Source organism: Amborella trichopoda, chromosome 3 (assembly GCF_054954075.1).
Source record: "Amborella trichopoda isolate Santa Cruz 75 chromosome 3, AtrichopodaSantaCruz75HAP2 v2.0, whole genome shotgun sequence".
Classification (NCBI taxonomy): domain Eukaryota; kingdom Viridiplantae; phylum Streptophyta; class Magnoliopsida; order Amborellales; family Amborellaceae; genus Amborella; species Amborella trichopoda.
Genome location: NC_142338.1, coordinates 39844928 through 39871745, shown reverse-complemented (window position 1 = coordinate 39871745; position 26818 = coordinate 39844928). Strand labels below are relative to the sequence as shown.

The 26818-nt window shown below is 39.4% G+C and overlaps 1 protein-coding gene across 9 annotated transcripts; it reads left to right on the top strand.

Moving 5' to 3' along the window:
• Positions 1 to 26818, top strand: LOC18422625 (soluble inorganic pyrophosphatase). Of its 9 annotated transcripts, none has more exons than XM_088860550.1 (10): positions 12 to 399; positions 1125 to 1284; positions 10352 to 10467; positions 12239 to 12267; positions 23484 to 23549; positions 24351 to 24458; positions 24567 to 24632; positions 25142 to 25262; positions 26301 to 26382; positions 26595 to 26818. In XM_088860550.1, exons 3-10 carry the CDS (start codon positions 10440 to 10442, stop codon positions 26635 to 26637), a joined length of 543 nt encoding a protein of 180 aa, XP_088716676.1. In that variant the 5' UTR covers positions 12 to 399; positions 1125 to 1284; positions 10352 to 10439; the 3' UTR covers positions 26638 to 26818. The 9 variants fall into 9 exon arrangements, with proteins under 9 accessions (XP_088716675.1, XP_006878535.1, XP_088716676.1 ...); XM_088860551.1 differs by lacking the exon at positions 12 to 399 and adding an exon at positions 429 to 723; XM_088860545.1 differs by lacking the exons at positions 12 to 399; positions 10352 to 10467 and adding exons at positions 434 to 475; positions 616 to 723.

Below are 26818 nucleotides of genomic sequence, written 5' to 3'. Positions count from 1 at the left end.
AAGATAAATACGTTTGTAAGGCTAAATGCAGTCTGACCGGAAGGTTGTCACCTTTAGGTGGATTAAGCCCATGAGCGAAACTCAATGCCCGCAAAATTTGTGTGTGAGAGAGATTCCTGCTCGCGGACTTAGGAAACTAGAGAGAGCGAGAAAGCTCGTCTGCAACTGAAAAGAAAAAGAGAGTGGACCCAGATTCGTCGTCTTTCAAAACATGGCCAAAGCATTTCATTCTCTTTTGTCCCGCCAAGAAAAGTTCACCACGTGGAACGATCATGACAGTACGATTCACGCAAGGTTACTGTCTGGACCGTTGATGAAGCCCGTAGCCCGACACCCGTACTCTTTAAAGGCCTCGAAGAGCTCCCAGTGTCTGCAACTCCTCTTCGTCTCTGCTTCTAGGTATTTATCTTGTTTTTCTTTTGGTGAATGAACTATTTAATCCTTTTTTTTTTTTTGAAAGCAACAAAACTCAGAAGTAATCTATTCAGCTGTTTCATATTTTATATTTATCGTGAATTATTCTAGCTCACTTGATCAAATTATGTTGAAAAATTTGGCGTTTTACCCAATTTTATTGTTTTACTTAGTCTAAAGTCATCAGTGTATGTGTTTTAGCTGGGAGAAATTCGTTTCATCGTGTATTTATTGGCATCCGGTGAATAGAATATTTCATGTGGAGTTGATTGGGCTTCTTTTTTTGAAGATACATAACAACTGTAAAAGGTGCTCTGTTTTCACTTGATTGGTAAAATATGTAAGAAGTTTATACTCTTGATAAATGTTTTGAGAATTCGATTTCCCTACATGACATATCAAGACATATACAGTTAGACCACTCTTTTATTCTCTTAGTTCAAGTCTATTCTTATGAAAATTAAATTTTATTATCTTTTGGAATACATTAAAGGTGTCTTTGGCTATCCATGATAATATTGTGCCTTGATTCTTTGGAACTGTTTCCAGTAATTTTACATTTGGGTTTTTTCTTTAACTTCTATCTCCTTTAAAATCTGGGGTTTCTTCTCGATACAGACCATGGATCAGCTGATTTTGTTATGTGTCATTTTGGCCTCGCTCTTTCTGGATTTTGCTGATTTTTCTTTGGAATTTGGTTCTTTAAACAGACTTGTGTGAGTATCCGGAGGATATAAATGGCGAGTGAAGATGGGCAGGGAGAGGGAAGCAATCGTTCGTGTTTCCCCCATGTTAAGCTCAATGAACGTATTCTCTCATCCATGTCTAGGCGCTCTGTTGCTGCACATCCATGGCATGATCTAGAAATTGGTAATTTTTGGTTGAACTGATTTGTGAAAATATTATGTTATTAATTTTCATTTTGTTTGACTATGTGGTACTATTGACTGTTTATCATTTCATTTGTTTCGTTCTAAGCACTTTGCGTACCAAATTGTATTTCATTATCTCTTTTTATGCTAGTGTTGATTATTTTGTTTCTTTGATTTCTCTCTTGGCAGTGGATGTACGATATTGAAGCATGGCGTATGGTTTACTTTGTCTTTAACTTGCTACATGAAGCTGCAGTAATTGTTGAAATTTAGGAGTGGAAATGCTTGTTTACTAACATGGAATTTAACATACATACCTAGGCAAATTAAATCAAACATGTAATTAGACATATTGAATCAATGCAATGCATACTTGAAGAATGAATTAGAGATGTGGACGACCACTTTTGTTTATATTGGTCATTTCATGCCAAAAAGATGACTACACCTTATAGCTTGAGATTGGGTGTCCAGCTCGAGTCGTTTGATGGCTTGAAAACTTCTAAATGTCACTCTTTAGAGAAAAGCAAAAAGAAAAAAAAGGAAGGGAGTGGTAGAATTCTGGTAAATGTGGAAACCAATTTCAATAAATGTAGAATCGAGATTCACCAATTGCAGAATCGAGAATTTGTAAATATTGGAAACGAGATTCAATAAGTGTTGGAATTGAGATTCTTAAAATAAGGAATCGAGATTCCAAATTCCTAGTCGAAATCGCCAAATTGGGTTTCCAGATCTAAATTGCGACCTTTGGTGAGAGATTCGAGTAAATATGAGCCCGACCCTAAAAAACTAGGCCCTGGGCTTGGCCAAGGCTAGGCAACCATAGCCCGAGGATAGGGCCGGGCCTTGCTGAGCCCGGGCCAGCTCAGCTCGGCCTTTATAGGGCTAGAGCTGGGTTGGGTCAGGATCCGTTTAGCTCGGTTAGGGCGGGGCCAGGCAGGGTCGGGTCGGGTCGGGCCTTGCTGAGCCCGAGCCATCCCAGCTCGACCCTTATAGGGCTAGGGCTGGCTTCGGTCAGGGTCCGTTTAGCTCGGTCAGGGCTGGGCCAGGTCGGGCCGGGCAGGCCTATGGGGACTAGGGCCGGGCTAGGGCCATGGGTGGCCCTGCTTAGGCCCGGCATGTTGCCACCCCTACTAGCTGTGCTGCACTTCAATATGATATGAAGTTGTGGGTGACATCTATGTCCACCATTGCTCGAGTCTCCTACCCATTTAGGGTGATCCTCAGGTAGATAAGGCCACCTCTAGATGATGCCTCCTTTGCCATCTTTTGCATTGCATGCAGCGGGATTGCATTAGTGTGGAGCAGTTGGCGGGGATTGGCCTTGACAACTTTTGCATCCTCCTCAATGATCGTTTGAACCGCGTTTAAGGACTGCTTCTGTTGACAATCTTTGGCTCTATGGGACCCCTTGCAGATGAAGAACCGAAGAAGCCTTTCAGACACCCGTTTTTGCAAGGTTGTGCACCTTCCGATGAGGCATTGAGCTTGATATCTACAAGCCTCTCTGCCACAGCCACTGCTGCGGGGAGATTCTTCACTCCTTGTCTCCTTAGCTTGACTTGAGCCCATGACTGCAGGCCAGCCATAAAGTTGAAGAGATTATCTTCCTTTGACATATTTATGTCGAGCATGAGGTTTGAGAACTGTTTGACGTGCTCTTGCACAGTTGCAGTGTGCTTGAGCTTTCTCCAAGCCTCACAAGCCATCCAGGCAGCAATTCCTAGTAGGAATTGCTCTGTCAGGTCCCTCTTGACGTCCTCCCAATTGGCTCAAGGAAGCCTCGATTCATCAGCTGCACGTGTCCTCTGCCAGAGCTTGGCATCTCTGGTGGTGGTGGTTAGGGTCACTCCTTCTTCCTCTCAAGCATGAGCAGCCTGGAAGTGGTGCTCCATGCCCTAGAGGAAGTTCTCTAGCTCCTTGGTTCTATGAGCTGCACCAAAGGGCTTGGGCTGAGGTACTCGAACCCTGACTAGTTTACGGTGCTTGTGGGACTAGTCAGAGCCCTCTTAACCAAGGTTAGATCCTCAGTCAGTGTCTTAAGATTTTCCTTGAACATATCTGTTAAGGCAGCGACATCAGCCTCAAGGTCCCCCATATGGGTTTCCCAAGCACTGGTGTGCTCCTCATGGGTCGCAACCATCCATTCGAGCCCGGTGGAGAGGGCCTCTGCGCTTTCCTCAAGAGAAGTGACCCGAGCCACCACTAGGTTGTTTTGCTCGAGCCGCCTCTCGAACTCCACCACTCGTTAGGTCACTGTAGGGGTCATCTTGTGGAGTGATGAGCTTCTACTTTGATACCAACTGTCACGGGTGCTACCCTTTTTTTCCTAGCCACACCATGCGGCCTTGGCTCACGAGCTCGGTCTAAATGGAGCACAGGTTCAGCTCCATACCTAGCATCACCACCCTCACAAGTGTACACACACTAGCACACAAGCATACACATACACAGGGGCAAGGGTGCAAAGGGCTAGACCCCAACTTTATTCAGCTCTTTACATTTACAAGGTATATTGCCATAGATGCCCACCGAGTGTTTGGTGCCTTATATAGGTCCCGGTTACAACATTTGAATTTTAAATTACAAGTGACATGTGGCTGCCAGCACCTACTGCGCCATGCCATAATTGGAAGTGGGGGCTTCCACCCTTGGAGAATAGTATGGCTTCTAAGGTCCTTATCAAAATTTCTTGCATCTGGTCTCATTTATATTATTAAAGAGATAACTTATTGTTTATGCTTGGATTTGCGTCGATCTCTGAGCGAGATTAACTCAAATATCTTCTGAAACGAGTTAATTTTAAAAATCACTAGAGAGAGTGGGATTGCTCAAATTATAGGTTTAGGGGCATCGTAGATCTTTACAGATTCGGTTCTCCTTTAAACCTATTGGCAACTCTAGCTCCGGAATCCATTTACTAGACCTTAAAAAGATTTTGAAATTTAACTAAATTTAAGAAATAACCAAAAAATAAAAATAAGACAGAAAAATATTAAATAAAAGAGAGAAGAATCACATACCTGGAAGACCTGGAGTTGGGGCTTGTATTAGGGTCGCGGGTTGATTTATTAGACCTCTTGATGCATTCTAGTAGTTTATTGAAGCATGGCTCTATGGTTTGGGGTCTAGGAGATCTTCTTTCTAGGTTTTGATTTTGATTTTGTAGAGATTTTGAGAGGATCTGGGCTTTAGCCTAAGGCTTTCTAGGGATTTTCCCTAATTTTCTAGGGATTTTAGGATTTTTCCTATTTTCTTAGGTATTTTGGATGAATTTCCTAATTTTCTAGGATTTCTAATATTTTTCTTAATTTTCTAGATGGTTTTCCTAATTTGTTGGGGATTTTGGGTTTTCCCTAATTTTCTAAGGATTTTTGGACGAATTTCTGAGTGATTTTCTAATGGGGATCAAGGGGGTTTATATAGGCTTGAGTACTAGGCATTTTTTGAGGAATATTCCCTCAAATCCTAGGGTTTTACGTCTCAAAATGTGTCCAAGAACCGATTTAAGCCATTCCAAAAGTCTCAAGAAGCTTCCAGAAAAATTTGGGGTTTTTCTAGACAAAAAATAGCTGAAAAAGTGCGTGACTCGTAGTGAGTTGCACTGAGGACTAAAATGTCATTTCTGTGAACAATTTTCCCCGGGCTATAACTTTCCAACCCCAAGTTAGATTCAAGCGATTCTTGGACTTTTGGAAAGCTTGCGACCTCCTCGATAATTTGGGACCAAATTGGGTCAAATTTGAGCTACTTTTGAGGCGCTGCAAGGTTAGGAATCTAGGGTCTTTGTTTCAAGCCTTTGGGTGTCGGATCGATGTTCGGGTCAATTTTATGGTTTCACATGGGTCATGGTCGAAGATGACCATTTTAGGGTATTAGGATATGTTTTGGGTGACTTTGGGACAATTCTAAGTGGTCTAGGTTCGCTATGGCTCACTAGGGTTATTGTGGTCTTTAGAATTTAGAATCAAGGCTTCTGGGAATTCTATTAGCCAGAATTTCTTGGGCGGGGGTGGCGGGGGGTGTCTACACTCAAAATGTCTGATGTGAATTCCTTCACTTTTATTTTTAAAGGATTTTTTATTTATTTTTCTTATTAAGTTGAGTTCTTGTTCTCAATTTTTTAAAGAATGACGGGCACTGCTCAGGCGGCCCGGGCGGTTAAGGTACTTAGGAGCTAGGTGGACACCCATGTTTTGAGGTCCCTTAGACACACACGGCCCGGGCGGTTAAGGTACTTAGGAGCTAGGTGGACACCCATGTTTTGAGGTCCCTTAGACACACACACACACACACACACACACACGCACACACAGACAGACACAGACACACACAGACACACACACACACACGTGTGTGTGTGTGTGCACTCCAAACAAGAGCTTATAACAACAAACACCTACCAATGGCAAATACCTACTCTAACAAGAGAGATGAACATTTAATAACTTGCAAAAGTGGATCATATAAAAGCCAAATAGATTTTTTTTTAGTTAAGAAGGCAGAATGACCATCATGGAAAGACTTTAAGGTTATCCTTGGAGAGAGTTTGACCATGCAACATAGGCTCATGGTTATCGATGTTTGCAAATAGATGGAAGAAAAGAGTGAAATTAATAGGTATCAAAGAACTTTGTGTTGCAATTTAAAAAGAGAGAAAATAGACTTATTTAGGAATAAATTGGTAAAAGGGAAAATGAAAATTTGAGGACGAAGTTAACATTAGGTGGAATGAGATTGTTGATTGTATTAAGAAAGTGGAAAAAGAAGATTTAGGGGAATCTAGAGGGAAAATGTATTCAGATAAGGAAACTTGGTGGTGAAATGATGATGTTCAAAAGGTTATTAACAAAAAATGACCATGTTACAAAGCCTAGTACTAGAATAGAAATAATCAAAGCTTAGAAAATATAAAAATGCTAAGAACGATAAGAAAATAGTAAGTAAAACTAAGCTTAAGGTATATCATGATCTATACAATAAATTGGGAGCAAGAGAAGGTGAAAAAGATGTTGTCAAAGTAGTAAAAATGAGAGAAGGAAGAATAGGGATCTAGATTTTGTTAAATGCATTAAGAGTGAGGATTAGAGGGTCTGGGTGAAGGATGATGAGGTCAATGAAACGTGGAGAATTTATTTTCAAAAATTGTTTAATGGCAACTGCTCTGGGAGCCCAATGTTAGGAGAAACTTTGGATATAATGGAGGTTGGAGGTCATAGATATACTCAAGGGATTAGGATATCTGAAGTGATACAGGCTTTGAGAAAGATGAAGATATGAAAGACCTTAGGACCAGATTGTATACCAATAGAGGTTTTGAAGTGTATGAGAGAGATTGGCATATTCTTATTGATCGAGTTGTTCAACATGACTTTGATAATAAAGAAAAATGCTAGACAAATGGAGAGAAAGTATTGTGGTATCTATTTACAAGAGCAAATGAGATATACTAAGCTGTACGAACAATCGAGGGATCAAACTTTTGAGCCACACTATGAAGTTATGGGAGAAAATGATTGAGCAACGACTATGACATGAAACGAGTGTATTAGAAAACCAGTTCGGTTCTATGCCAGGGAGGTCAATATTAAAACTAATTTTCTACTTGGGCAATTCATTGAGAAGTTTAAGGAGAAGAGAAACGACCTCCACATGGTCTTTATTGATTTAGAGTAGCATACGACAGGGCATCTAGGGAGTTGATTTGGTGGGGGTTGTAAAAGATAGGAGTCTTTAGAGGATATATTGACATTGTGATGGATAAGTATGAGGGAGCGCTAGCTAGTGTGAGGACAACTAGTGGGGAGATAAGCCAGTTTTCAATGATAGTAGGCTTATGTTAGGGGTCAGCATGAGCCCATTTCTCTTTGCTTTGGCTATGGACGAGTTAACTATGCATCTATAGGATGAGATATTGTGGAGTATTTTCTTTGCAAATGACATAGCTTTCATTGATGAGACTAGAGAGGATGTCAACACAAAGTTAGAGCTTTGGAGGGGTTCCCTAGAATTTAAGGGTTTTAAAGTAGTCGGGCTAATACAAAACATATGGAATGCAAGTTTAGAAATAGTCGTAGTAACGAAGAATTAGTTAAGATTGATGGCTAAGAAGTACCTAAAATAGATAATTTTCTGTATCTTGGGTCGATAATCCATGAGAATGAAGAGATTGAGGAAGCTGTCGTGCATAGAATTAGAGTTGGGTGGACGAAATAGAGATGTGCTTCTGGGTTCTATGCGATCATTGCTTACCAATGAAACTGAACGGGAAGTTCTATATGACTGCAGTAAGATTAGCCATACTTTATGGAACCAAATGTTGGGCGGTCTAGAAACCAACATATCCATAGAGTGAGTGTAGCTGAGACGAGGAGGTTAAGATGGATGAGTCATAAGACAAGAAAGCGTAGAATTCAGAAAAAATCATCCGAGGTAACTTAGAGGTAGCTTCAATAGGCGATAAGAAGAGGAAAAGTAGACTTAGGTGGTCTGGCCATGTGTAGCGTTGACCTAGAACAATACCAGAGGGGATGATTTGGTTCAAGTGGAAGGTTTTAAAGAGGCAAGGGGAAGGCCCAAAAGGACATGGATGGAAGTAGTGAGAAGATACAATGACATATGGTCTGACTGAGGGTATTTCCTTTGATAGAATTGAAGGGTGGAACATGATTCGTGTAGCCAACCCCAAATAGTTGGGATAAAGGTCAAATGATTATGAAATATAAAACTCACTAAATGAGTCAAGTCAAGCAATTTTTTCCAACTCAATCGAGTTTTGATTCACTAGGTATAGGGGACATATGTAAGGAAAAGGATCATTCTTGCCAAAGATCATTTGAGAAAATGAAAATCTATAAATCTTAAACTTATGATACTGTATTTAATAGAGAATGCGGAGAACTAATGTATTGAGCACTGGAATAAGTTTTAAAAGAGAAGTTTTAATTGATTGAAAAGTACCGAATGATTTCTATTTTTTTTATGTATTAAATAATATTAATTCATATGCATTATAATTTTTATTAATGAAATATCCAAAATATTACATTTAATTTAGTTTATTAAATACATACAAAGAATTGTTATTTGTACCCATGTTTTTGCTATAAGCCCTTATGTATATGGGTGCAATCATATTTGTGATAATCCTACTTATGTTTGGGAATAGCCAAAATATGGGGTAGCAAGAAAACTTGCATGTAAAAAGCAATTCCCTAGGTATTATGTTTCTATATTACTTAAGTTAAACCACAATCAAGGACAAGACGCGTATCTTTCTTTTTTTTTTTTTTTTTTTTCCTTTTTTTTTTCTTTTTGGTGAGAAATGTATCTCCAACTAGACAGAAGCCTATTAAAGAAAAAAAGTTTAGTTTATCGAACATGGTAGGGGGCCTTTGGGACTAGGAAGGAGACATGTTGAGAGAGAGTTGAGGGTAAGCCTCTATTATTCTACTTCTTTTGGCAGGATGGATATATCTTTAAGTATTGTAAATAATCTAAATACATTTCCTATTGCCAATCTAAGAACGTACTTTCTTAATGACTTCTTATAAACTCTCTTTGTCTTGGTTCCATGGGGTTTTCTTCTTCTTGCAGATCTGTCTCCCAAATTGAAAGGACCGAAATAAATCTCCTCAACCCATGCAATTATTGAGTGACCAAATTGAAAAAGCTTTTCTCTTTTCATGATATATCTCTCTCTCTCTCTCTATCTATTTCTCTCTATCTATCTATTAATATATCTCCCCATAGGCTTCAAGAACATTATTTTATTCTCTCTTGTAAATCTAGCACCCCCTATCTATTTATCTCCCTGTATCTATTTATCTCCCTGTAGGCTTCAAGGATATTCTTTTATCCTCTCTTGTAAATCTACCACCTGAATCTCGTCAACTCAATCCATATTGAAATCTTCAGGTTTATAAAACTTGACATGCAAAGGAGATGCATTTGGGTAGCCAACATCAGCTAAACCCAATCAAACATTGGGTAGCCAAATGAAACTACAACATAGTGTTACAACCCATGTCATGGGTAGAAGAATCACATAAATGAGGCACATACCAAAAATGTTTCCCTCTACAAATCAATCTATCTCTTTCTCTAGGCTCTACATATACATCCTGTGACTCCTCCAAGATGCGTAATACTCTCAACTCAAAACAAAGTTCTCCTTCCTAATTCAAAGCTAAGTCTAAAGCACCAGAAGAGCCATACCATGCGTTTCTTCTAATAAAGCTCCTCTCTCTCTCTCTCTCTCTCTCTCTCTCGGAATGCCTATAGCGAGATAAACTCTCTATAAACTTGACATGCAAAGGAGATGCAATTGTTGATTTGGCCGCCAAAAAGTTGGATTGAGTTAAGGGGATTTATTTCGATTCCTTTCAATGTGTAAGGTAGATTTCAGTGAGGAGAGAATCACATGGAGCCAATAGAAAGAGTGCGTATAGGAACAGGGAGAAGAATTAACATAGGTTTCCCTTGGATTGGCTTTAGGAATTTATATTTAGACCCTTTTTGGGAGTCAGAGATATCTATCCTATGTAAGGTTAAGGCACAATAAAGCATCTCTCTCTCTCTCTCTCTACGTGTGTGTGTGTGTGCATGTGTGTTGAAATATTCCCTTTAGTAGGTTTGAGATTGTAAGTTCTCTCTTTTAATTGTTCTTTTTCCTGGTTGGATGACATGTGCCCTGCCCTTAGCTGTGGCTTAACATATGTTGTATAGATATCCTAATTCCAACAAGTTAAGTAGCTTTTTTATGTGCACATAGCCTAGTCTTTATTCTCTCTATCACCTTTCTTTGAATCTAATGTTAATGAGAGAGAATTATCCCTCCTTTCTCTTCTAACTTGTCTCCTTTTGTCTCGGAATTTAATGATAACTATCTCTTTTTACGATCTCTCTCTCTCTATTTCTCTGTCTCTCTCTCTCTCTCTTTCTCTCTCTTTCTCCTTCTCTTTATCTATCTATCTACCTGTAGGCTTCAAGTGCATTATTTTATTTTCTCTTGTAAATCTACCACCCCATATCTATTTTCATACCTATTTTTCTCCTTGTAGGCTTCAAGTGTATTCTTTTATCGTCTCTTGTAAAGCGACCACCTGAATCTCGTCAACTCAATTCAAGTGCTGAGTGGACAAATAGATAATGTATTTATCCGTATTGAAATCTTCAGGTAACAAAATAGAAAGCAACAACATAATAGTGTGACCTGGTAAATTTTTCTGCCCACTTGGATGAGGACACAAACATATAACTTTCAATTGTTGAAGTACTTAAAAATAAAAAAGCAATGATTCATGTTTCATGAAAACACAAAAGATGCTACGCATAAACATAATCAGTGAAGTATGTAATTCCATGAGAGAGAGAGAGAGAGAGAGAGAGAGAGAGAGAGAGAGAGAGGAACTTTACCAAGAAGAAACCCATGGTATGGCTCTTGTGGTGCTCTAGACTTAGCTCTGAATTAGGAAGGAGAACTTTGTTTTGAGTTGAGGAGGCTTAAATATTATGCATCATGGAGGAGTCAAAGGATGTCTATGTAGAGCCTATAGAAAGAGATGGATTGATTTGCAGAGGGAAACATTTTTAGTATATGCCTCATTTATGTGATTCTTCTACCTATGACATGGGTTGCAACACTATGTTGTAGTTTCATTTGGCTACCCAATGTTTTCAATATGGATCAATAATGTCTTATGTTTGTCGACAGTTCGATTGGGTTTAGGTGATTTTTGTGGATAGATCTTAAGGACAGATAAAAATATCCATATATAGTCTATAGAGAGATAAACTTGGCGTGCAAAGAAGATGCTTTTTTTTATTTTGCCACCAAAAAGGAGGATTGTGTTAAGAAAATTTATTTAGACTCCTTTTGACATGTGAGGCAGACTTCAATGAGGAGAGAATCACATGGAGAAAGAGTGTATAGGAGGAGAGAGAAGAATTAAGAGAGGTTTCCCTTGGATTGGCTTCATGAATTTATGATAGTCAGAGATATCTATCCTATTAGGATTAAGGCACAATAAAGCTCTCTCTCTCTCTCTCTCTCTCTCTATTCGTGCTTGTGTGTGTGTGTGGAAATCTCTCTTAGTCTTAAAGTTCCCTTCAGTAGGTTTGAGACCGTAAGCTCTCTCTCTCTTAATTGATCTTTTTCCTGGTTGGATGACATGTGCCTTACCCTTAGCTGTGGCTTAACATATGTTGTATAAATATCCTAATTCCATCAAGTTAAACAGCTTTTTATGTGCACATAGCCTAGTCTTTATTCTCTCCATCGCCTTTTGAGTCTAATGTTAATGTAAGAGAGAATTCTCTTGTTTCTCTTCTAACTTGTCTCCTTTTTTCTCGGATTTTAATGATAACTATCCCTTTAAAAAGAATATTCATATGAGTCTATGACAATATAAAATTTATTGTATTATTAATTATTTTCTCTAAGATATGAGTTAGAAGAAGATTTTCCAATTTTCTAAGAATGCAATCACGTGTTGCACATTTCTGCATCTAGCATGTACATAAATTAGTGAAATTAATAGAAAATACAGGAATTAAGAAAATAAAAATAAGAAAACAGTGGAAATTGTAAAATGATCAAGGATAACAAAAGAAAGAGGTTAGCCAAATCAAACACGAACTCTAGGTGCTTGGTTGACTTGCTGAGCTGTCTAAGTTAGTCAACTTATTTGCTCAACCACATTTTGTCCAGATGATTAATATTCTTCACCTATCTAAGTTTAAGGATTGGTTCAATCTGTGCATAGATTTGGCATAATACATTAATCTGTGTCCTTGGTTAGTTTCTACACCTCATGTCCTCGCATGCCCTTGTTTAAGATATCTCCATGTTGTTACTGAGGGTCTCTCAATGAGAAATTAGTTTTTTCAATGTTGCTTCTTCACCTAGCAAATATGTTATTTACATTGCATCTTCTCATGCCATGCAGGCCCTGGAGCTCCAGCAGTATTTAATTGCGTAAGTTTAGCTCATAAAGTTTTCATTGTCTCACACTTTTTGATGGGTTATATGTGTTTGTTTAACTTGCATTACCCTCAATATGTGTTATCTTAGTTTTTGGTTCCAAGAAATCATGGAGTCCTATTTTTTTCTATGGTGACAATTACTTCTCAATAACTAATTGATATTTTGTTTCTCATGTCAAGGATTTGTTTCAAAGAAGATAGTATAGTGTGATTACATATTATCAAGCATTAGATTAAATCTTGAAACTGTGTTAAATTTTAGGTACTTAAATAGCATGAATTTGTGGTTACATTTGAGGTGTGTATCTACCTTGGAATTAAGGTTGGAGTACTACTAAGATCTATGCAATTGAAAAGTTTAAGCATGACTTTGAAATAACGCTCAATAAGGGGAGAACATTATCGAATTTTTCATTAAGTTGTACTTCATTGTGATTGACTTCATGAAGTCTTTTGGATTATCAGATGCAAGAGAGCTGTTTGTTTCTCTCTGTATTTTTGGCTTTTTTCCCCTTTCTTGCATTGTTTATCATATGGGTACATGGCTATAGTGCAATTGGTGATTGTAAATGAGCACAAAGCTTTCAGCCATGCCTTTGACCCTGGGATATAGGACTAACTATTTGTAGATATGAAATTAATGAATGCCAATATCAGATGAAGAACAAATATGTAGATATTAAGACATGGCTACCACTGATACTGCAAATTTGGTGAGTTCTGCTAATAAATCTCTTGTAGCATACATTATCGAGGTTTTAGTTACATTCTATTTCTTTGCAATATTAGATATTGCATCCAATTTGCCTCTTCGTTTGATTCTACCCCTGTGGAACGTGGAATCGGATGCCCACGTCCCCTCACCTTCCGGCCCCCCCTTCGCTTCTCATCGGTGGCACGCATCCGCCTCTGGACCCTCCCTGCCTCCAGATCATTCCCCCTATTGATATCACCCCTCCCGTCCTCTCCTCTCCTCCTTTTCCCGTCGTCTGCTTGCCTCTGTCCCCCTTCCCTTCGGCTACCCATCTCCCTGTGCTATCCCCCTCAACTGACCCTTAGCCTCCTACTCTCCCCACCCCACCTCTTCTAGTAGCTGCTCCTAACCCACTCGTCCCCAACCCTCCCCAGTTGCAGCCCCCGTTTGACTTATTACCCCTCACTGTCTTGCTTCCTTCGGACCCGTTCCCTTCCCCTTAACCCCCCTTTCAGGAAGCCTCCCCTGACGCCGCCCCTTTCTCTCCTCCCCCTATCCCAAACCTTATGGACTGGTCCTAGTACCCTTTCGGAGACTTGGACCCCTCTACCTTGGACCTAGACCTCCTCTCCTTGATCCTTGTCTCGCTATCCCCCTTCATCCCCCACTTGGTACCTGTCTGCCGAGTGAGGACCTCTCACTTACCGCTTTTCCGCCACTACGGGCACCCTCTGCTACCCCACTTGCCCATTCCTGTTTTCGACCACCTCGAACCCTACATTCACCTTTCTTTTAACCCATCCTTCTTCCCTGGGATGTCTCAGGTCTTCAGCCCTGTTCCCTACTCCTCGGTGTCTCTTTCGACCTCTCCTCTTCCCCCCCCCCCCCCCGTGGTTCCAAGGCTTTCTCTTCCTATGGAAGGTCCTTCAATTCCTCCCTCCCTGGCACCGAGTTCTTCCTTGGACGGGTCCACCACTCCCCTTTTGACCTTCACGCCCTCCTCCTACCTTGTTCCTTGCTCCTTGGCTCTTGTCTCTGTCCTCTCGAAACCCTGTCCTTTCCCCTTAACCCCTGAGCCTCTTCCCTCTTCCCCCTCTGACCCTTACTCCTCCTTTTCTTCTGTTATCCTTGAGCCTCCCCCCGCGAGGAGCTGCAATTGCCTAACCCAACCTCTTCTACGCCTACAGGCGATCACTTGACGCCTGATCGCTAGCTAGGCTCAACCAGTGAGAAGGTGGACAGCCAAGTAGAAACGACGAAGGAAGTTTTTAGAGTCATGGGCTTTCCTTTTGATGGATCGAAAGGACCCTTCCATCATTTCTTAACTTCGGATGCAGAACGCTGTATGAAGGTGATCTTAGAGGCTAAAGAGAGATCCTTAATCTATTCTCATCGGTCAACTATGATAAACAATCCTCTCTGGCCTCTCCCTCGTTTTCTCACCCTACTTCCCCCTCGCGGGATGCCAGCACTAGGAGGTCTCATAGGATGGCCTCCTCCGCCCCTCCCCTGGTGTTGCCATGAAAATCCTTCCTGGAACGTCCGCGACTTGGGACAAGCTCTCAAACGTTATGCCGCGAGGGACTTGTGTGCTAAACACTATCCCACTATCCTTGCCCTTATCGAGACCAAACAACTGGATCCCTCTCTCCAGTTGATTCGGCAAGTCTGGGGAAGGAAACCCTATCAGTGGCTTTCTCTGCTTGCGACAGGGGCTTTAGGTGGTATTTGGGTCATCTGGAACCCGTCTGAGCACAACCTGCTTTCTTCCCATATAGGGGAATTCTCGGTAACAGTGCTACTATCAAGACTGTCAGACGGGTTTCCGTGGAAATTTTCCGCAATCTACGGCCACAACTTAGTTTAGCTCAAAACTCTTCTTTGGGCTGAACTCGACTTCTTAGCAACCCTCCCTCACCCTTCATGGTGTCTGGGCGGGGACTTTAACATAACCAAATGGTCATTCGAGAGGAACTCCAACTCCAACATTTCCCAAGGATTGTTGGATTTCTCGGACTTCATTTCTTGCAATGAGCTGATAGATATCCCGCTCCAAGGGAACCTGTTCACCTGGTCGGACCATGGTTCCCAACCAACTCTGTCAAAACTGGATAGGTTCCTGATTTTCCCCTCCTAGGATGAGAACTTCTCTGGCTCTCATGCTTTAGCTCTGCCAAAACCTACTACCGACCACTGTCCTATCCTCGTGGACACTCTAGCAGTTCCTTGGGGCCCCAAACCTTTTAGGTTTGAACTCGCCTAGCTCGAACACGAAGCTCTGTCTTCGCTCATTCTGGTCTGATGGAACTCCTTCTCAACCAGAGTCTTGCGTAGAGCTGGCTTTACGCTGCAAAAAAAGATCCAATTACTTAAAGCCTCCCTTAAACCTGGAGTTCCTCTCTTTCAAGAAATTTCTCTCATACTAAGCAAATCCCGTTGAATGCCATCCAAGCCTTATATTTGATTGAGGAATCGAGGCCTTTATCGACGTCTGTGGCCAGCCTAAGGTCAAAATCGAAGTTGGACTATTTCTCTACTTTGAAAAAAGAAGAGTTGTTCTAGTACCAGAGATCCATAGTTACTTGGCTTAAATCAGGGAATCAGAACACTTGCTTCTTCCACAGGATAGCAAACTGTTGTAGACGAGATAATCCATATCCACTATTAAGGAAGGTAACATGATCCTGGACATTGCCCCGGACATCGAATGAGCCATCGTCACGTTCTTTCAGAATCTGTACTCCACCCCTTTGAATCCTAGACCTAGCATGGGCAACCTTCCTTTTCGATCTCTCCCCTCTCATTGGGTTGATTGGTTGGAATGCCCTTTCTCTGAGTTTGAAATCTTTAAAGCATTGGAGGACCTGGGTGCAGACAGGGCCCTCGGCCCAGACGGGTTCCCAATCGCCCCTTTTAAAGTTTTATGGGATACTTTCAAAAATGACTTCCTTCTCTTCGTCGAGGAATTTTTCCATCGTGGAAGACTCCATAAAGCCATCAATGCAACCTTCATTGCGCTTGTACCTAAGGTAAAAGGGGCAAAGGAATTGAAGAATTTCCAACCCATAAGTCTGGTCAGTTCCTCCTATAAAATTCTGTCCAAAGTCTTGGCTTCCAGGCTCAAACAGGTTCTTTCTCTTGTCATAACCTCCTCATAATAGGACCGGCAAATACTAGACGGAGTGTTGGTGGCTCCTGAGTGTTTACACTCCCGCCACCACAACAAAAAACTGGGCTTAATCTTTAAGATAGACGGGGAGAAGGCGTATGACTACTTGGATTGGCCCATTCTCGACCAAACCATGTTTAGGATGGGGTTCGGCGAACGCTGGAGGACGTGGATGAGGGGTTGCTACTCCAAACCTTTATTCCATGTCGACAACCGAAAGGGTACTTCCCGTCTTCAAGGGGCCTTCGCCAAGGAGACCCTCTCTCTCCTTTTCTCTTCGCCGTTGCTGCGAAAGTCTTTTGCTAGTCTATCTTCTGCCTGTATTGGGCCGGACTACTCTCTGGCTTCAAAAGTAGTAGAAATGGCCTGTGCATATCCCATCTGCAGTAGGCAGATGATATGCTAGTTTTCTTAGATGCAATACTGGAGGAAATAAAAAACCTTAGGTTGTTCTTGATTTTCATTGAGTACATTGCAGGATTCAAAGTAAACATGGCTAACTCTAAAATGATAGGTGTAGGCTTATCTAATCTCCAAACTAGGAACCTCATCCCCAGTTGGGAATGCTCAGTGGAGGACCTACCCATGTTGTATCTTGGCTTGCCTCTAGGGTTGGGTAAGCCAAAGAAAGCTCAGTGGTCTCATGTAATCGACAAAGTAGATCGAAGGTTGGCAAGATGGAAAGGCAGATACTTGTCCTTTGCAGGGAGAACTATGCTTATCAAAGAAACCCTAGCCAACTCTCCGGTTTACCTCATGTCCTTATTTCACATGCCAGCCTCGGTTGCTAAGCGCCTAGACCAACTTATGAGGAACTTCCTCTGGTCAGGTTATGCTGCGTCAAATAAGATCCACCTCATCTCATGGGACAAAGTCTGTCTCCCGAAACATCATGGTGGTCTTGGGATCAGAGTTCTAAGGAAACACAACCTCGCGCTCTTGAGTAAATGGTGGTGGAGACTGGCCACCCAGAATAGCCAGCTTTGGGCCCAGGTTATCCATTGCAAATACAACATCCCACCATATCATTAGCTGCCTGAGGACAATCCAACGACCAGGGGCTCGAGTGCCTGGAAATCTTTGTTCTCCTCCCTCCACTTGTTCAAACAACTTATATGTTTTCACGCTTGAGGAGGGGCTAGAGTGTGCTTTTGGTCCGATCTCTGGTTATGCCACACCCCGCTAAGAGATCTCTTCCCTTCTCTCTACTTTGCGGCGGTTAACAAAGCCTTTCTGGTCTCGAAGGAAATGGTTCTCTCCAGTAATTGCAGGGTTTGGAATCCATCCTTTAGGCGAACCCTCACAGAAGAAGAAACCATGGATTTCATGTCTCTCTTGGAATCCCTCCACTCCACTTTTCGTACTATTTCGGGGATAGACACAATGATCTGGACTCTTATGCCCACCGGCTCTTTTACGGTGGCCTCTTTCTATAAGAGACTGTTGCAGCCTACATTCCCCCTCAACCCGAACCCAGTATTATCCAAAGTGTGTTCCTCCATCGCACCTCCAAAAGTGCAAGCCTTTCACTGGATCGCTTGCTCTGAACGTGCTCTTACCGTCGACTTACTTCAAAGAAGAGGTATCCAAACTCCCAATAGGTGTGTCGTATGCCTTTGCGAGGAAGAAACAAACCCTCACTTGTTCATTCATTGCCACCTTGCCCTTCAACTCTAGAGTCGTATTATCCAACTCTTTGGAGTATCTTGGGTTACTCCTCCTTCTATTCCGACGTTGACATCCTGCTTTTTCGATTCTAGCCGAAGTGGCAGAATCCTTTGGAAAGCCTCTTTAGCTGCAACATTATGGACAATTTGGCTCGAAAGAAATTCAAGAATTTTCTGTCGAATTAAAAGTGAACTCCCATCTCTGTTTCATGAGGTTATTTCGCAGGTAATCTTTTGGGCATCCAATCACAGACTTTTTGCCGAGACTTCGGCTGCCACTTTCCTTTGCGACTGGGAGAATCTTATTCACCTTGCTCCTCATCGCACCTCGAGAGCATCCAATTGGACGCCTCCCCCGGTGGGATCCATTAAGCTAAATTTTGATGGATGCTCCCTAGGAAACCCAGGCCCAGCTAGAGCCGAAGGGGTTTTCCGTGCAGAACACCTTGGCCTTGCTTCTCACATCTTACTCAGAACACCTTGGCCTCGCAGACTCACAGTTTGCAGATGCTACAACCTTGTTGATGGGTATCAAGAAATACAACCCTTCCTGGGGTTCACAGTTGCACATTGAGGGAGACGCAAAAAACATCATCTCCTGGGCCTCTCCTCCTTGGTACCTAGCTCGCATTTTTGACGAGATTGAGCATAATTACAGGGTTATAAACGTTTCATGGATGCATATTTGGAGGACGTCGAACGACTTCGCAGATTGTCTTGCTAAGGAAGCCGCTCGGAATCCGACTTTAGCCCTCATTTAGCTGCGACTTGGATGCATTCGTAAGTTTGGTCGCAGGTTTTGCTCTGGACCTTAGTGGGTGGCCTTTTTCTTCCTCTTTTGCACAACTTGCTTTTTTGTAAATGGCCGTATTCTATAAGCCCCTCTCTCTGAACAGCTCTTAATTTTTGCTTCCCGACTTTTTTGTACAGGTCTACTTCTTTGTGATCTTTGTTTGGTTGAGAGACCCGGTCTGTGGGTCCTCTCGACCCATACTTTTGTACTCCTTTGATAATAATATTAACCGTTGACATTCTCAACAAAAAAAAAAAAAAACGAGCAAATACTCCAATCATATGAAATTATGTTTATTTTACCACTTGCAATAGAAATTGCTGAAACAGTAGAGCTTCTATTCAAATCGAACCCAATATTCTTTCAATGTTTTAGTGCCTTTCGTAATAAATGGCGATGTATAATGAAGTCCCACTATTGATATACACACACAATAAATCTTAATCTTTAGAAATCTTCGGCCTTTGCTCTATGTTAAATATGTGTTTATTATAAACAAAGTTGTAATGGTTTTACATATGTGTGCGTCTCTTCTGTTTTTTCTGCTTTATATCTAATGAGGTTTCACCAAATCATGTATTTGAGTTATTGTTAAGATTCGTCCAGTGTATGCCTTTTGCTTCTTTTCTTTAGATTGTGCCAAAGATAAATTAAAAATCTGGTGCTAATTATTTTATTATTTATCAATTATTTTTTAATTTTGAGACCTTCCGTCATGATTAAAGTAAATGCTGAAAATGTCATTAACTATGAAATTTCAAAACTACCCAAAAGCAAATTCTTTTAATCATTTCTTTCTCAATTTACCAGACATTCATGGGAAAATAGCTTTTCCTGTCTGATTCTTACATGTCCAGAATAAATCTTTATAAATGAAAAAAGAACATGATGTTTTTTGACAATGTTATGCAACATTCTTAAAGGTTAATCAAGATTGAAGCAGACTTTCCAAACAACACCGACTTAGGCAGGTGGTATGTCATCCTTTTGGCATGTCTGTTACCTAGTCTTCTCCTGGATTGGTTGGTGGATAAGTAAGAGAGAAGAAATTGCATAGAATCATAAATTTTTTCTAATTTGTCTTATATTTCTTAGAAAAGCAACAAATATTGTGTTCGACTAATGGCAAAAAAATTGGCCTGTTCAGGCTTTCCACTTTTTTGGTAGAATTTGACCACCAGTGGAGCCAATTGATCCTTCTCTCTCATTATTTTTTGACAATATTCAGTTGCAACCTTGAATATCTCTTCATTGGGTTTAAGTGAGGAATCTATGTAGAATATGTGGCTTTTTGTTATTCTGCCTACAGAATTACAAAGTCAGATCCTTGACAAAGATATTCATACCCTCGTCAATAATGGATTAATGGTACTAATCTGATAATTGAATTCCATTCAGTAGGTCTAATATGAGCCAACACGTGCTGTAATATTGGATTTCATAAATGAGGCATGGATCTCTAGGTCCCATTGACAAATCCGGTACCTTTGTGGCTCCAAGTCCACAATTTTGTGAGGAAGCAATGCTCGCACTCTTGGGAGTTCTAGTTGCTAAGATGAGGCATGTATGTACATACATGACAGCTTTTTGATGGAAAAAATGTCAATCTTTTTCTTAATGTCTGTTTTACGTGTATTATTGTGTCACTGCCCTTTGCAAATGATGCATAATAAACAAATGTGATGATGTTTTGCCACTCATGGTTAAGTGCTCTTCTTGAAAAAATTGTGGAGTATACTTCGCATAGTTAAGAATTATAGTCTTGTTTGTCAGACCTCTGAAAATGCACACATTTTTGAAATTCAGACTTAGGTTTGATAATGTACAGACGTATCAAAAGCATCAAGTATAAAAGAAGGGTTAAAGAAGAAAAATAACAACAACAACAACAAAGAAGGAAAGAGAGATTTTGAAATCTTCTTTTGAGGGTTTCTTGCACCCTCCACCTTTCCCCTCTCACCCTTCCCATTTCTTTCTTCCTCTTCTCTCTCTCTATCTTCACTCTCCTTATCCATTCTACCACCCTAGACCCTGTTTCTCCCTCATCCCTATCCTCTCTATAACCCCTTTCATCTCCCTCTGATTTCTCACCCACCCCCAACCCTATAGCTCTCCTTCTTCTCTAATCTTTTCTCTAACCCTCATTACCTCTGTTTACCTTTTTGCCCTTCTCCTTCATCTTTTCTTCACCTCTTCATTCAAGCTCACTCTTTCCCGCCTCCTCCATCCTCTACCTTCTCCCATGCATTCTCTCCCCTCTTGCAGGGCCTCTTTCAACAGCTGACAATTGGACCAGTACAACAACGAATTCTTGCAGCCTTGACATTTTCTTTCAACCTCTCTTTATTCTTGTTGACTCTTTGTCAATTGTACCTTGTTTACCCCACTTGTGGGTTACATATTTACCTCTTCTTGTGGTCTCGTTTTGTTTTGTTTTACCCTCTCTTTGCCTCTCTTTATTTCTCTTATTCTGGTTTTGTACTCTGAGCACCCAACCTGTGGGGTGCCTCTTCACGTATTGCGTTGATTTGTATTTTGTTTGTTTATATTTATAAATATACCATTTTATTCAAAAAAATAAATATAAAAAGCATTTTAGTTCAAACTCGTAATAAATATAAATAGCATTAAGTTCCTCCATAAACAAGAAAGGTGACCATTGAGGTGTGGTTATTGTGGGTTTTTAGAGGGAGTTGTCGAGTGACCACTACTTCTTGGCGATATTCATCCATGATTCGTTTTGTCTAAAGGATATCTAACAGCTTGAGTTCAGCTCTTTGCACAAGCCAAGTTCTCCATTTTCTGGCATATTCTGCATTTGAGATGTGGCTGTGAGTTGTTTTATATAAGTTATTCTTTTCTTATCCAGCTCATGCTTTATAACACATAGTCTTTGTCACAATTGATCCAATAGTGCAATTAGGTCGTTGTCTGCTTTTAGGAAACTCTGATTGGAGGAACAGTTAAAGGAGAGCTGTGTTTTTTGGTTAAAATCCAAAAATGTAGTCAAGTGATTCAACTCAAGTTCCTTAATGTTGACCATAAACTAATTTGTTTGGCCTTTAATTGGTTCTTGAAATACCTCATAGCAGATAAATAAAGTCTCCTATTATTGGACTTGTCGCTTGTGAGCTCCTACCTACACTCCATGAGACTTAGTAGATAGTCCTTAGGTGTGAGCACTGTTGTCAGATTCTCTTTGGAGGCCTTGATGGTTTGGGTAGGGAAGGGAAGCTTTTTGGTGCTTCAGCTGATTCAAGGGTAGACCTCTGGATTATTTTTATAATATTTATTAGAAAATAAAGAAATTAAAAAATATTGCAATCAAGATATCTTTCTTTCCTTTTTTTTTTTTTGTTGCAATCAAGATATCAGGAATATCAATAAGCATCATTCTGTTAAAACACTAGCGATTTGCATCAGCTAATGTTATTAGTAATAGAATCAGAACTTTACATTTTACAGCTGCATGAAATTTCTTTCTGAATTGTGGAAAAACTACAAGTCGATTTTCACAAATAGTGTATCAAGACTCAAGACAGCCTGACCAACATTCAACAGCAAAGAAGCTCACATACATCAGTAACCAACAACCTTCAAGCATTGAGCTCAATAAAGTGTTGTTCAGGGCCACATGATCATTCTACACTTCCATCAAAAACACAACAATGGTGGTAGTGATGGACCAATGCTCGTTGTGCATTTTAAAATTTCTAGCATAGGCTACTCAATACATATGCGCATCTAACATTTAGAGAAAGGGAAAGAGAGATTGATTTAAAAACCAATAGAAATTAGAAAATGTCAGGGCCTCAGCAAGTTTGCAACAATGGATTTGATTACAAATTTCAAATTTGAAAGAAAGAGAAGTGAAGAAGAGCAGAACTGAGAAGTGAGAAGTGAAAAACGAAAGTAACCTCAACCTTGGTGAGAAAACCAAAAAGAAAGGACTTTTTCGTCTTCTATGAATCAGGGGCAAATTTGATATTTATCATAACTTTCTAGGTAGTATTTTAATACTCTACAAAATAATGTTCTACCCTTAAAGTTTTCAACCAAAATTTTTTTATGCATGATGAAAATATTGATTCCGCGGTCCATTAATGGCCCTGAAAATGTTTTAGAAACTTACCTTCAACTAATGTGGCCGATGTGGTCCTCTTTAGCCATAGAAACCTAATCAAACTAGAGAGGGCCAAATCGGGATGAAGAATTAGTCCCATTCTTCGCTTCACATTGGCCTGGATGAAAAATATTAAGTCTTCAGCTGAAGCAAAGCGAATGGGACTACATTGGATATGAATACCTGTCAAATATTTCTTACATCCATAGATAAAATTTATGTGATGGTGGTTTGGGACAAAATTCATGCATATTTGATTAGGAGTTTGTCATTTTTATGAGTATTCTAAAATATTCATATTAGCATGCACGCCATCTTTTAAGATACATCAAATTTAATTTAGTCTTTTTTAAAGAAGATGCAGAATTGAAAATTTAGCAAATCTTTTTATACGAATTTCTATCTATCCCAGTATATGTTGTGAAAAATACATACTTAAAATCATTGTAACAAACTCTCGAAAGATATCATACACCAACATAAAGTGTATCCAATAATCATGTTTTGATACATGTGCTGCCTTATATTATCAGTTATACTAAAATATGAGTATTGATAATCTAATTTTGGGAATATCAGTTTGTAAATAGGATAATTATTTTTGCTTTGCAATCTTTGAAGAAGAGTCTCTCTATCGTTCCATTTAAATGACTTGTGAAATGTCTATAATGTTGGATGACAACCTGTCCCTTTTTGTTTAAATTTGTTACATTCTAGACAACAAAGTTCATGTGGTTCTCATTTTTTGAAATTTTGTTGCAGGTTGTGGAAATTGGAAAGGGTAGCAAAGTTAAATATGAACTGGATAAAATTAGTGGCCTCATAAAAGTAAGTCTATTTTATGGTCTCAGTTTATTTTATGGTCTCAGTTTAGTTTTTCTCCTGTCTTGATTCATAGACAGAGTCTGTTGATTTTTGATCTGGCAGATATAATAAATATCATGCAGGTGTAGTTCAGATACTTATGTAGATTTGTATGATTGCCAATTTTGTGAATTTCCATAATGACAAATGTTAAAGTTTTGGTAGTGGTTGTAACTCTAGCTATATAAATTCTTATCATCTTTTAATCCTTTCTCTTGTCCAGCAACCATAGAAACACCCTAATCACATAAAATGGTTTCACAATTCATATAAATGTAACTGACCAACCTCTATGACCAACCTCTATAATATTGTCTTTTTTAGATACTTTCCGGACTGTTATATGGTATCCCACATCCTTCTCTGAAACTTCTAAATAGTTTATTTATTTATTTTTTAGTTATTTCAAAATATGGTGCAAGAATTTACATGACTTGTCAAATATCAGCTGTACATCCAAATTTCCATTTTTATCTTCATGTTTTTTATTTGTTTTCATCGTTTCCCTTACTTTGTCCATAATCCATATCATTCTCTAAATCATCACATTATTCGATTATTTCTGTCTTTCCTGAAGTGCCAATGCTGAAAACTAGTATAAATCTCTTGTGTGGAAACACATATATCTCATCTTCAAGAGAAGTATCCATCATCTCGCTTATCCAAGAAGTGAAAAGGTTTCCTATGATGTTATTCATGTTTCCACGCAAACACGCCTGAGGAAGACATTGGGACATTGTTTTTCTAACTGTGGTATAAATCCAGATTGATCGGGTTCTTTATTCATCTGTTGTTTATCCCCACAACTATGGTTTCATCCCTCGAACAATCTGTGAAGACAGTGATCCCATGGATGTGCTAGTCTTGATGCAGGTATTTCTCTTTAGCCTAGTATATGTTATAGGATCTATTTATGGTTTTTATCTTTTTGAAATATTTCGATCATTTTGATCTTATGTGCAATCATTTCTTGGTTTACAGGAACCAGTGCTACCTGGTTGTTTTCTGCGGGCCCGAGCTATTGGCTTGATGCCCATGATTGATCAGGTCATTCTGGCTTTCTTGTTATTCAGTTTGGTCCTTTTTTTTTTTTGAATAAAACATCCATTAACCTAAAAGAAATGCAAATTGTACTAAGAGAAGAGTGCAAAAGGAACAGTATGATTCTAGAGCTACAATGATCTCACTTGAATGACACGCACACTATGAGTATTGGCTGAAGCATTATCATGGGAACCAGTGTTTGAATTTTGAGATTGGCATCTCCTTCGAAATTTTTCTTCTCTGTGTTTATGATATCTTCCCAAGGATTTTGTGTCTTCAGTTCATTGCTTGGTATTTGTAGCTCTGTTCCTTATTTTGAGGATCCCTACACTACGATTACTTGGGGATGCACTCAATTTAAAAAGGACAGAAACTTTCACATTAAAAAGATGGTGAAAAAATAACACAAAGTAGAAAGTCTTAGCCTTAGCTGTCTATAGTTAGAGCCTAAGAACCTTTTGTGATTCTTTTAGACAATGTTCTTTTGATATTGGTTCCTAAATCATTTGCAGGGCGAGAAGGATGATAAGATAATTGCAGTATGCGCTGATGATCCTGAGTTTCGCCATTATCAGGATATCAAGGAGCTTCCTCCACATCGCCTTGCTGAGATACGGCGCTTCTTTGAAGATTGTAACCTCGAACTCTTTATTTAATTGCAATAGTTGCCAGCTTTGCGGATTTCTTCCATACATTTCAATAGTCTTACAACTTATTTACTGAATTATTATCGAGGAAAATGACTTAATTATGCCCTTGTATTTTCTTATATAAAGAATACGATTTCCTCCATTTTGTCTATTCTTTTTGTTCTTCTTGAAAATTATTTTAGCACCAAAATCATTCACAAGTTTGTTTGGAATCCCCGAAATGAATTAAGTGGTTCGGAAGTTTTCAAGTAACAGAAAACTTTTGATTTTTTTTTTTTTTGGGAAGTACACTAGTGGTATTTTTGTTGTTCTGATCTTTCAAAGGACAGAGATGCACATGGTTTTAATATGAAAAACTCTGAGCTGCTATACCAAAAATTTCTGCCACATCATAGCTTTCAGTGTTTTCCTTTCCTTTTTCATTCATGCCCTGAATTTACTTGTTTTGGCATATTATATTAAAAAGGGAAATTTATCAACCTACCATTTGAACTGTTTAACATTTTACCCTAGGTGTACTTCGATAATTTCAAAGCCCATTTTGATGTGTGATTTGATGGCCTATTTGAGTTTTGATCAAAAGCAAGATGGGCAAAATTAGATAAAACATTATGGGTAAAATGTTAAATAGTTCAAATCATAGGTGTAGTTTGATAAATTTCCCTATTTTGAATGTTGCCTTTGACAGTGTACTTTACCTATAGTTTTTGGAAGATTCATTCTTTTTTGGAAATATAGTTTCAGCAAAATGGATGTGGCATCTACTATTTGGCATTATTGCATCCCATACCATAACTTTGTTTACCAATGATACAAATTATGCTTTCTCTTTTGATGGGTCATTGCAGTTCATGCTAAATGAATGAGTTTGTGGTATGACTTTTGGTAATGGATATCTGACTGGTGTATTTGATTCTGTTGATTTTATTAGTGTTATTTGATTCATTTGATACGATTGTGTTATTTGGCCTTGCACTTTTTTTGAGTAAATACTTTGGCCATTAACTTGCATAAACCACAGATAAGAAGAATGAGAACAAGTCGGTTGCTGTGAATGACTTCCTTCCAGCTGAAGCTGCCATAAAAGCGATTAAGTATTCCATGTGAGTTGAATTTTATTCCTCGTCATCTGTACAATATTATGGCTACATTAATTGGGAATGAACGATTAAGGTTTTCCAAAGGCAAACATGGATTTCTATCTTTCCTTTGCTGATGCATCCTGATCTAACCATCCATTTAATTAGGATAGATTTATTCAAGTCTTGATTTTATTTTTCTTATTTTTTTATACTGTCTGACACTTGTGGCGCAGGGATCTGTATGCCTCTTATATCATAGAATGCTTAAGGCAGTGAGTTAATTCTAGTTTAGCATCACAAAATGGGTAATAAAATGGCTTTTGTTAACCCCCAGACATTTCCTATGTGTACTGAACAGCTTTGATACAACAAGAAAGACTTGAACATGTTCTCGATTGTGAATCTTCAGCGTGTATTATAACCACTTGGTTGAAGCAAAGGGATTATTAAATTGAAA

Bases quoted from the DNA above. Each gene is read 5' to 3' on its own strand.
- LOC18422625 (XM_006878473.4), top strand. From the start codon at position 1,152: ATGGCGAGTGAAGATGGGCAGGGAGAGGGAAGCAATCGTTCGTGTTTC. The intron at 23,550-24,350 runs GTAAGTCTATTT...GTATAAATCCAG, and splicing joins AAATTAGTGGCCTCATAAAA to ATTGATCGGGTTCTTTATTC. The intron at 25,263-26,300 runs GTAACCTCGAAC...CATAAACCACAG, and splicing joins ACGGCGCTTCTTTGAAGATT to ATAAGAAGAATGAGAACAAG.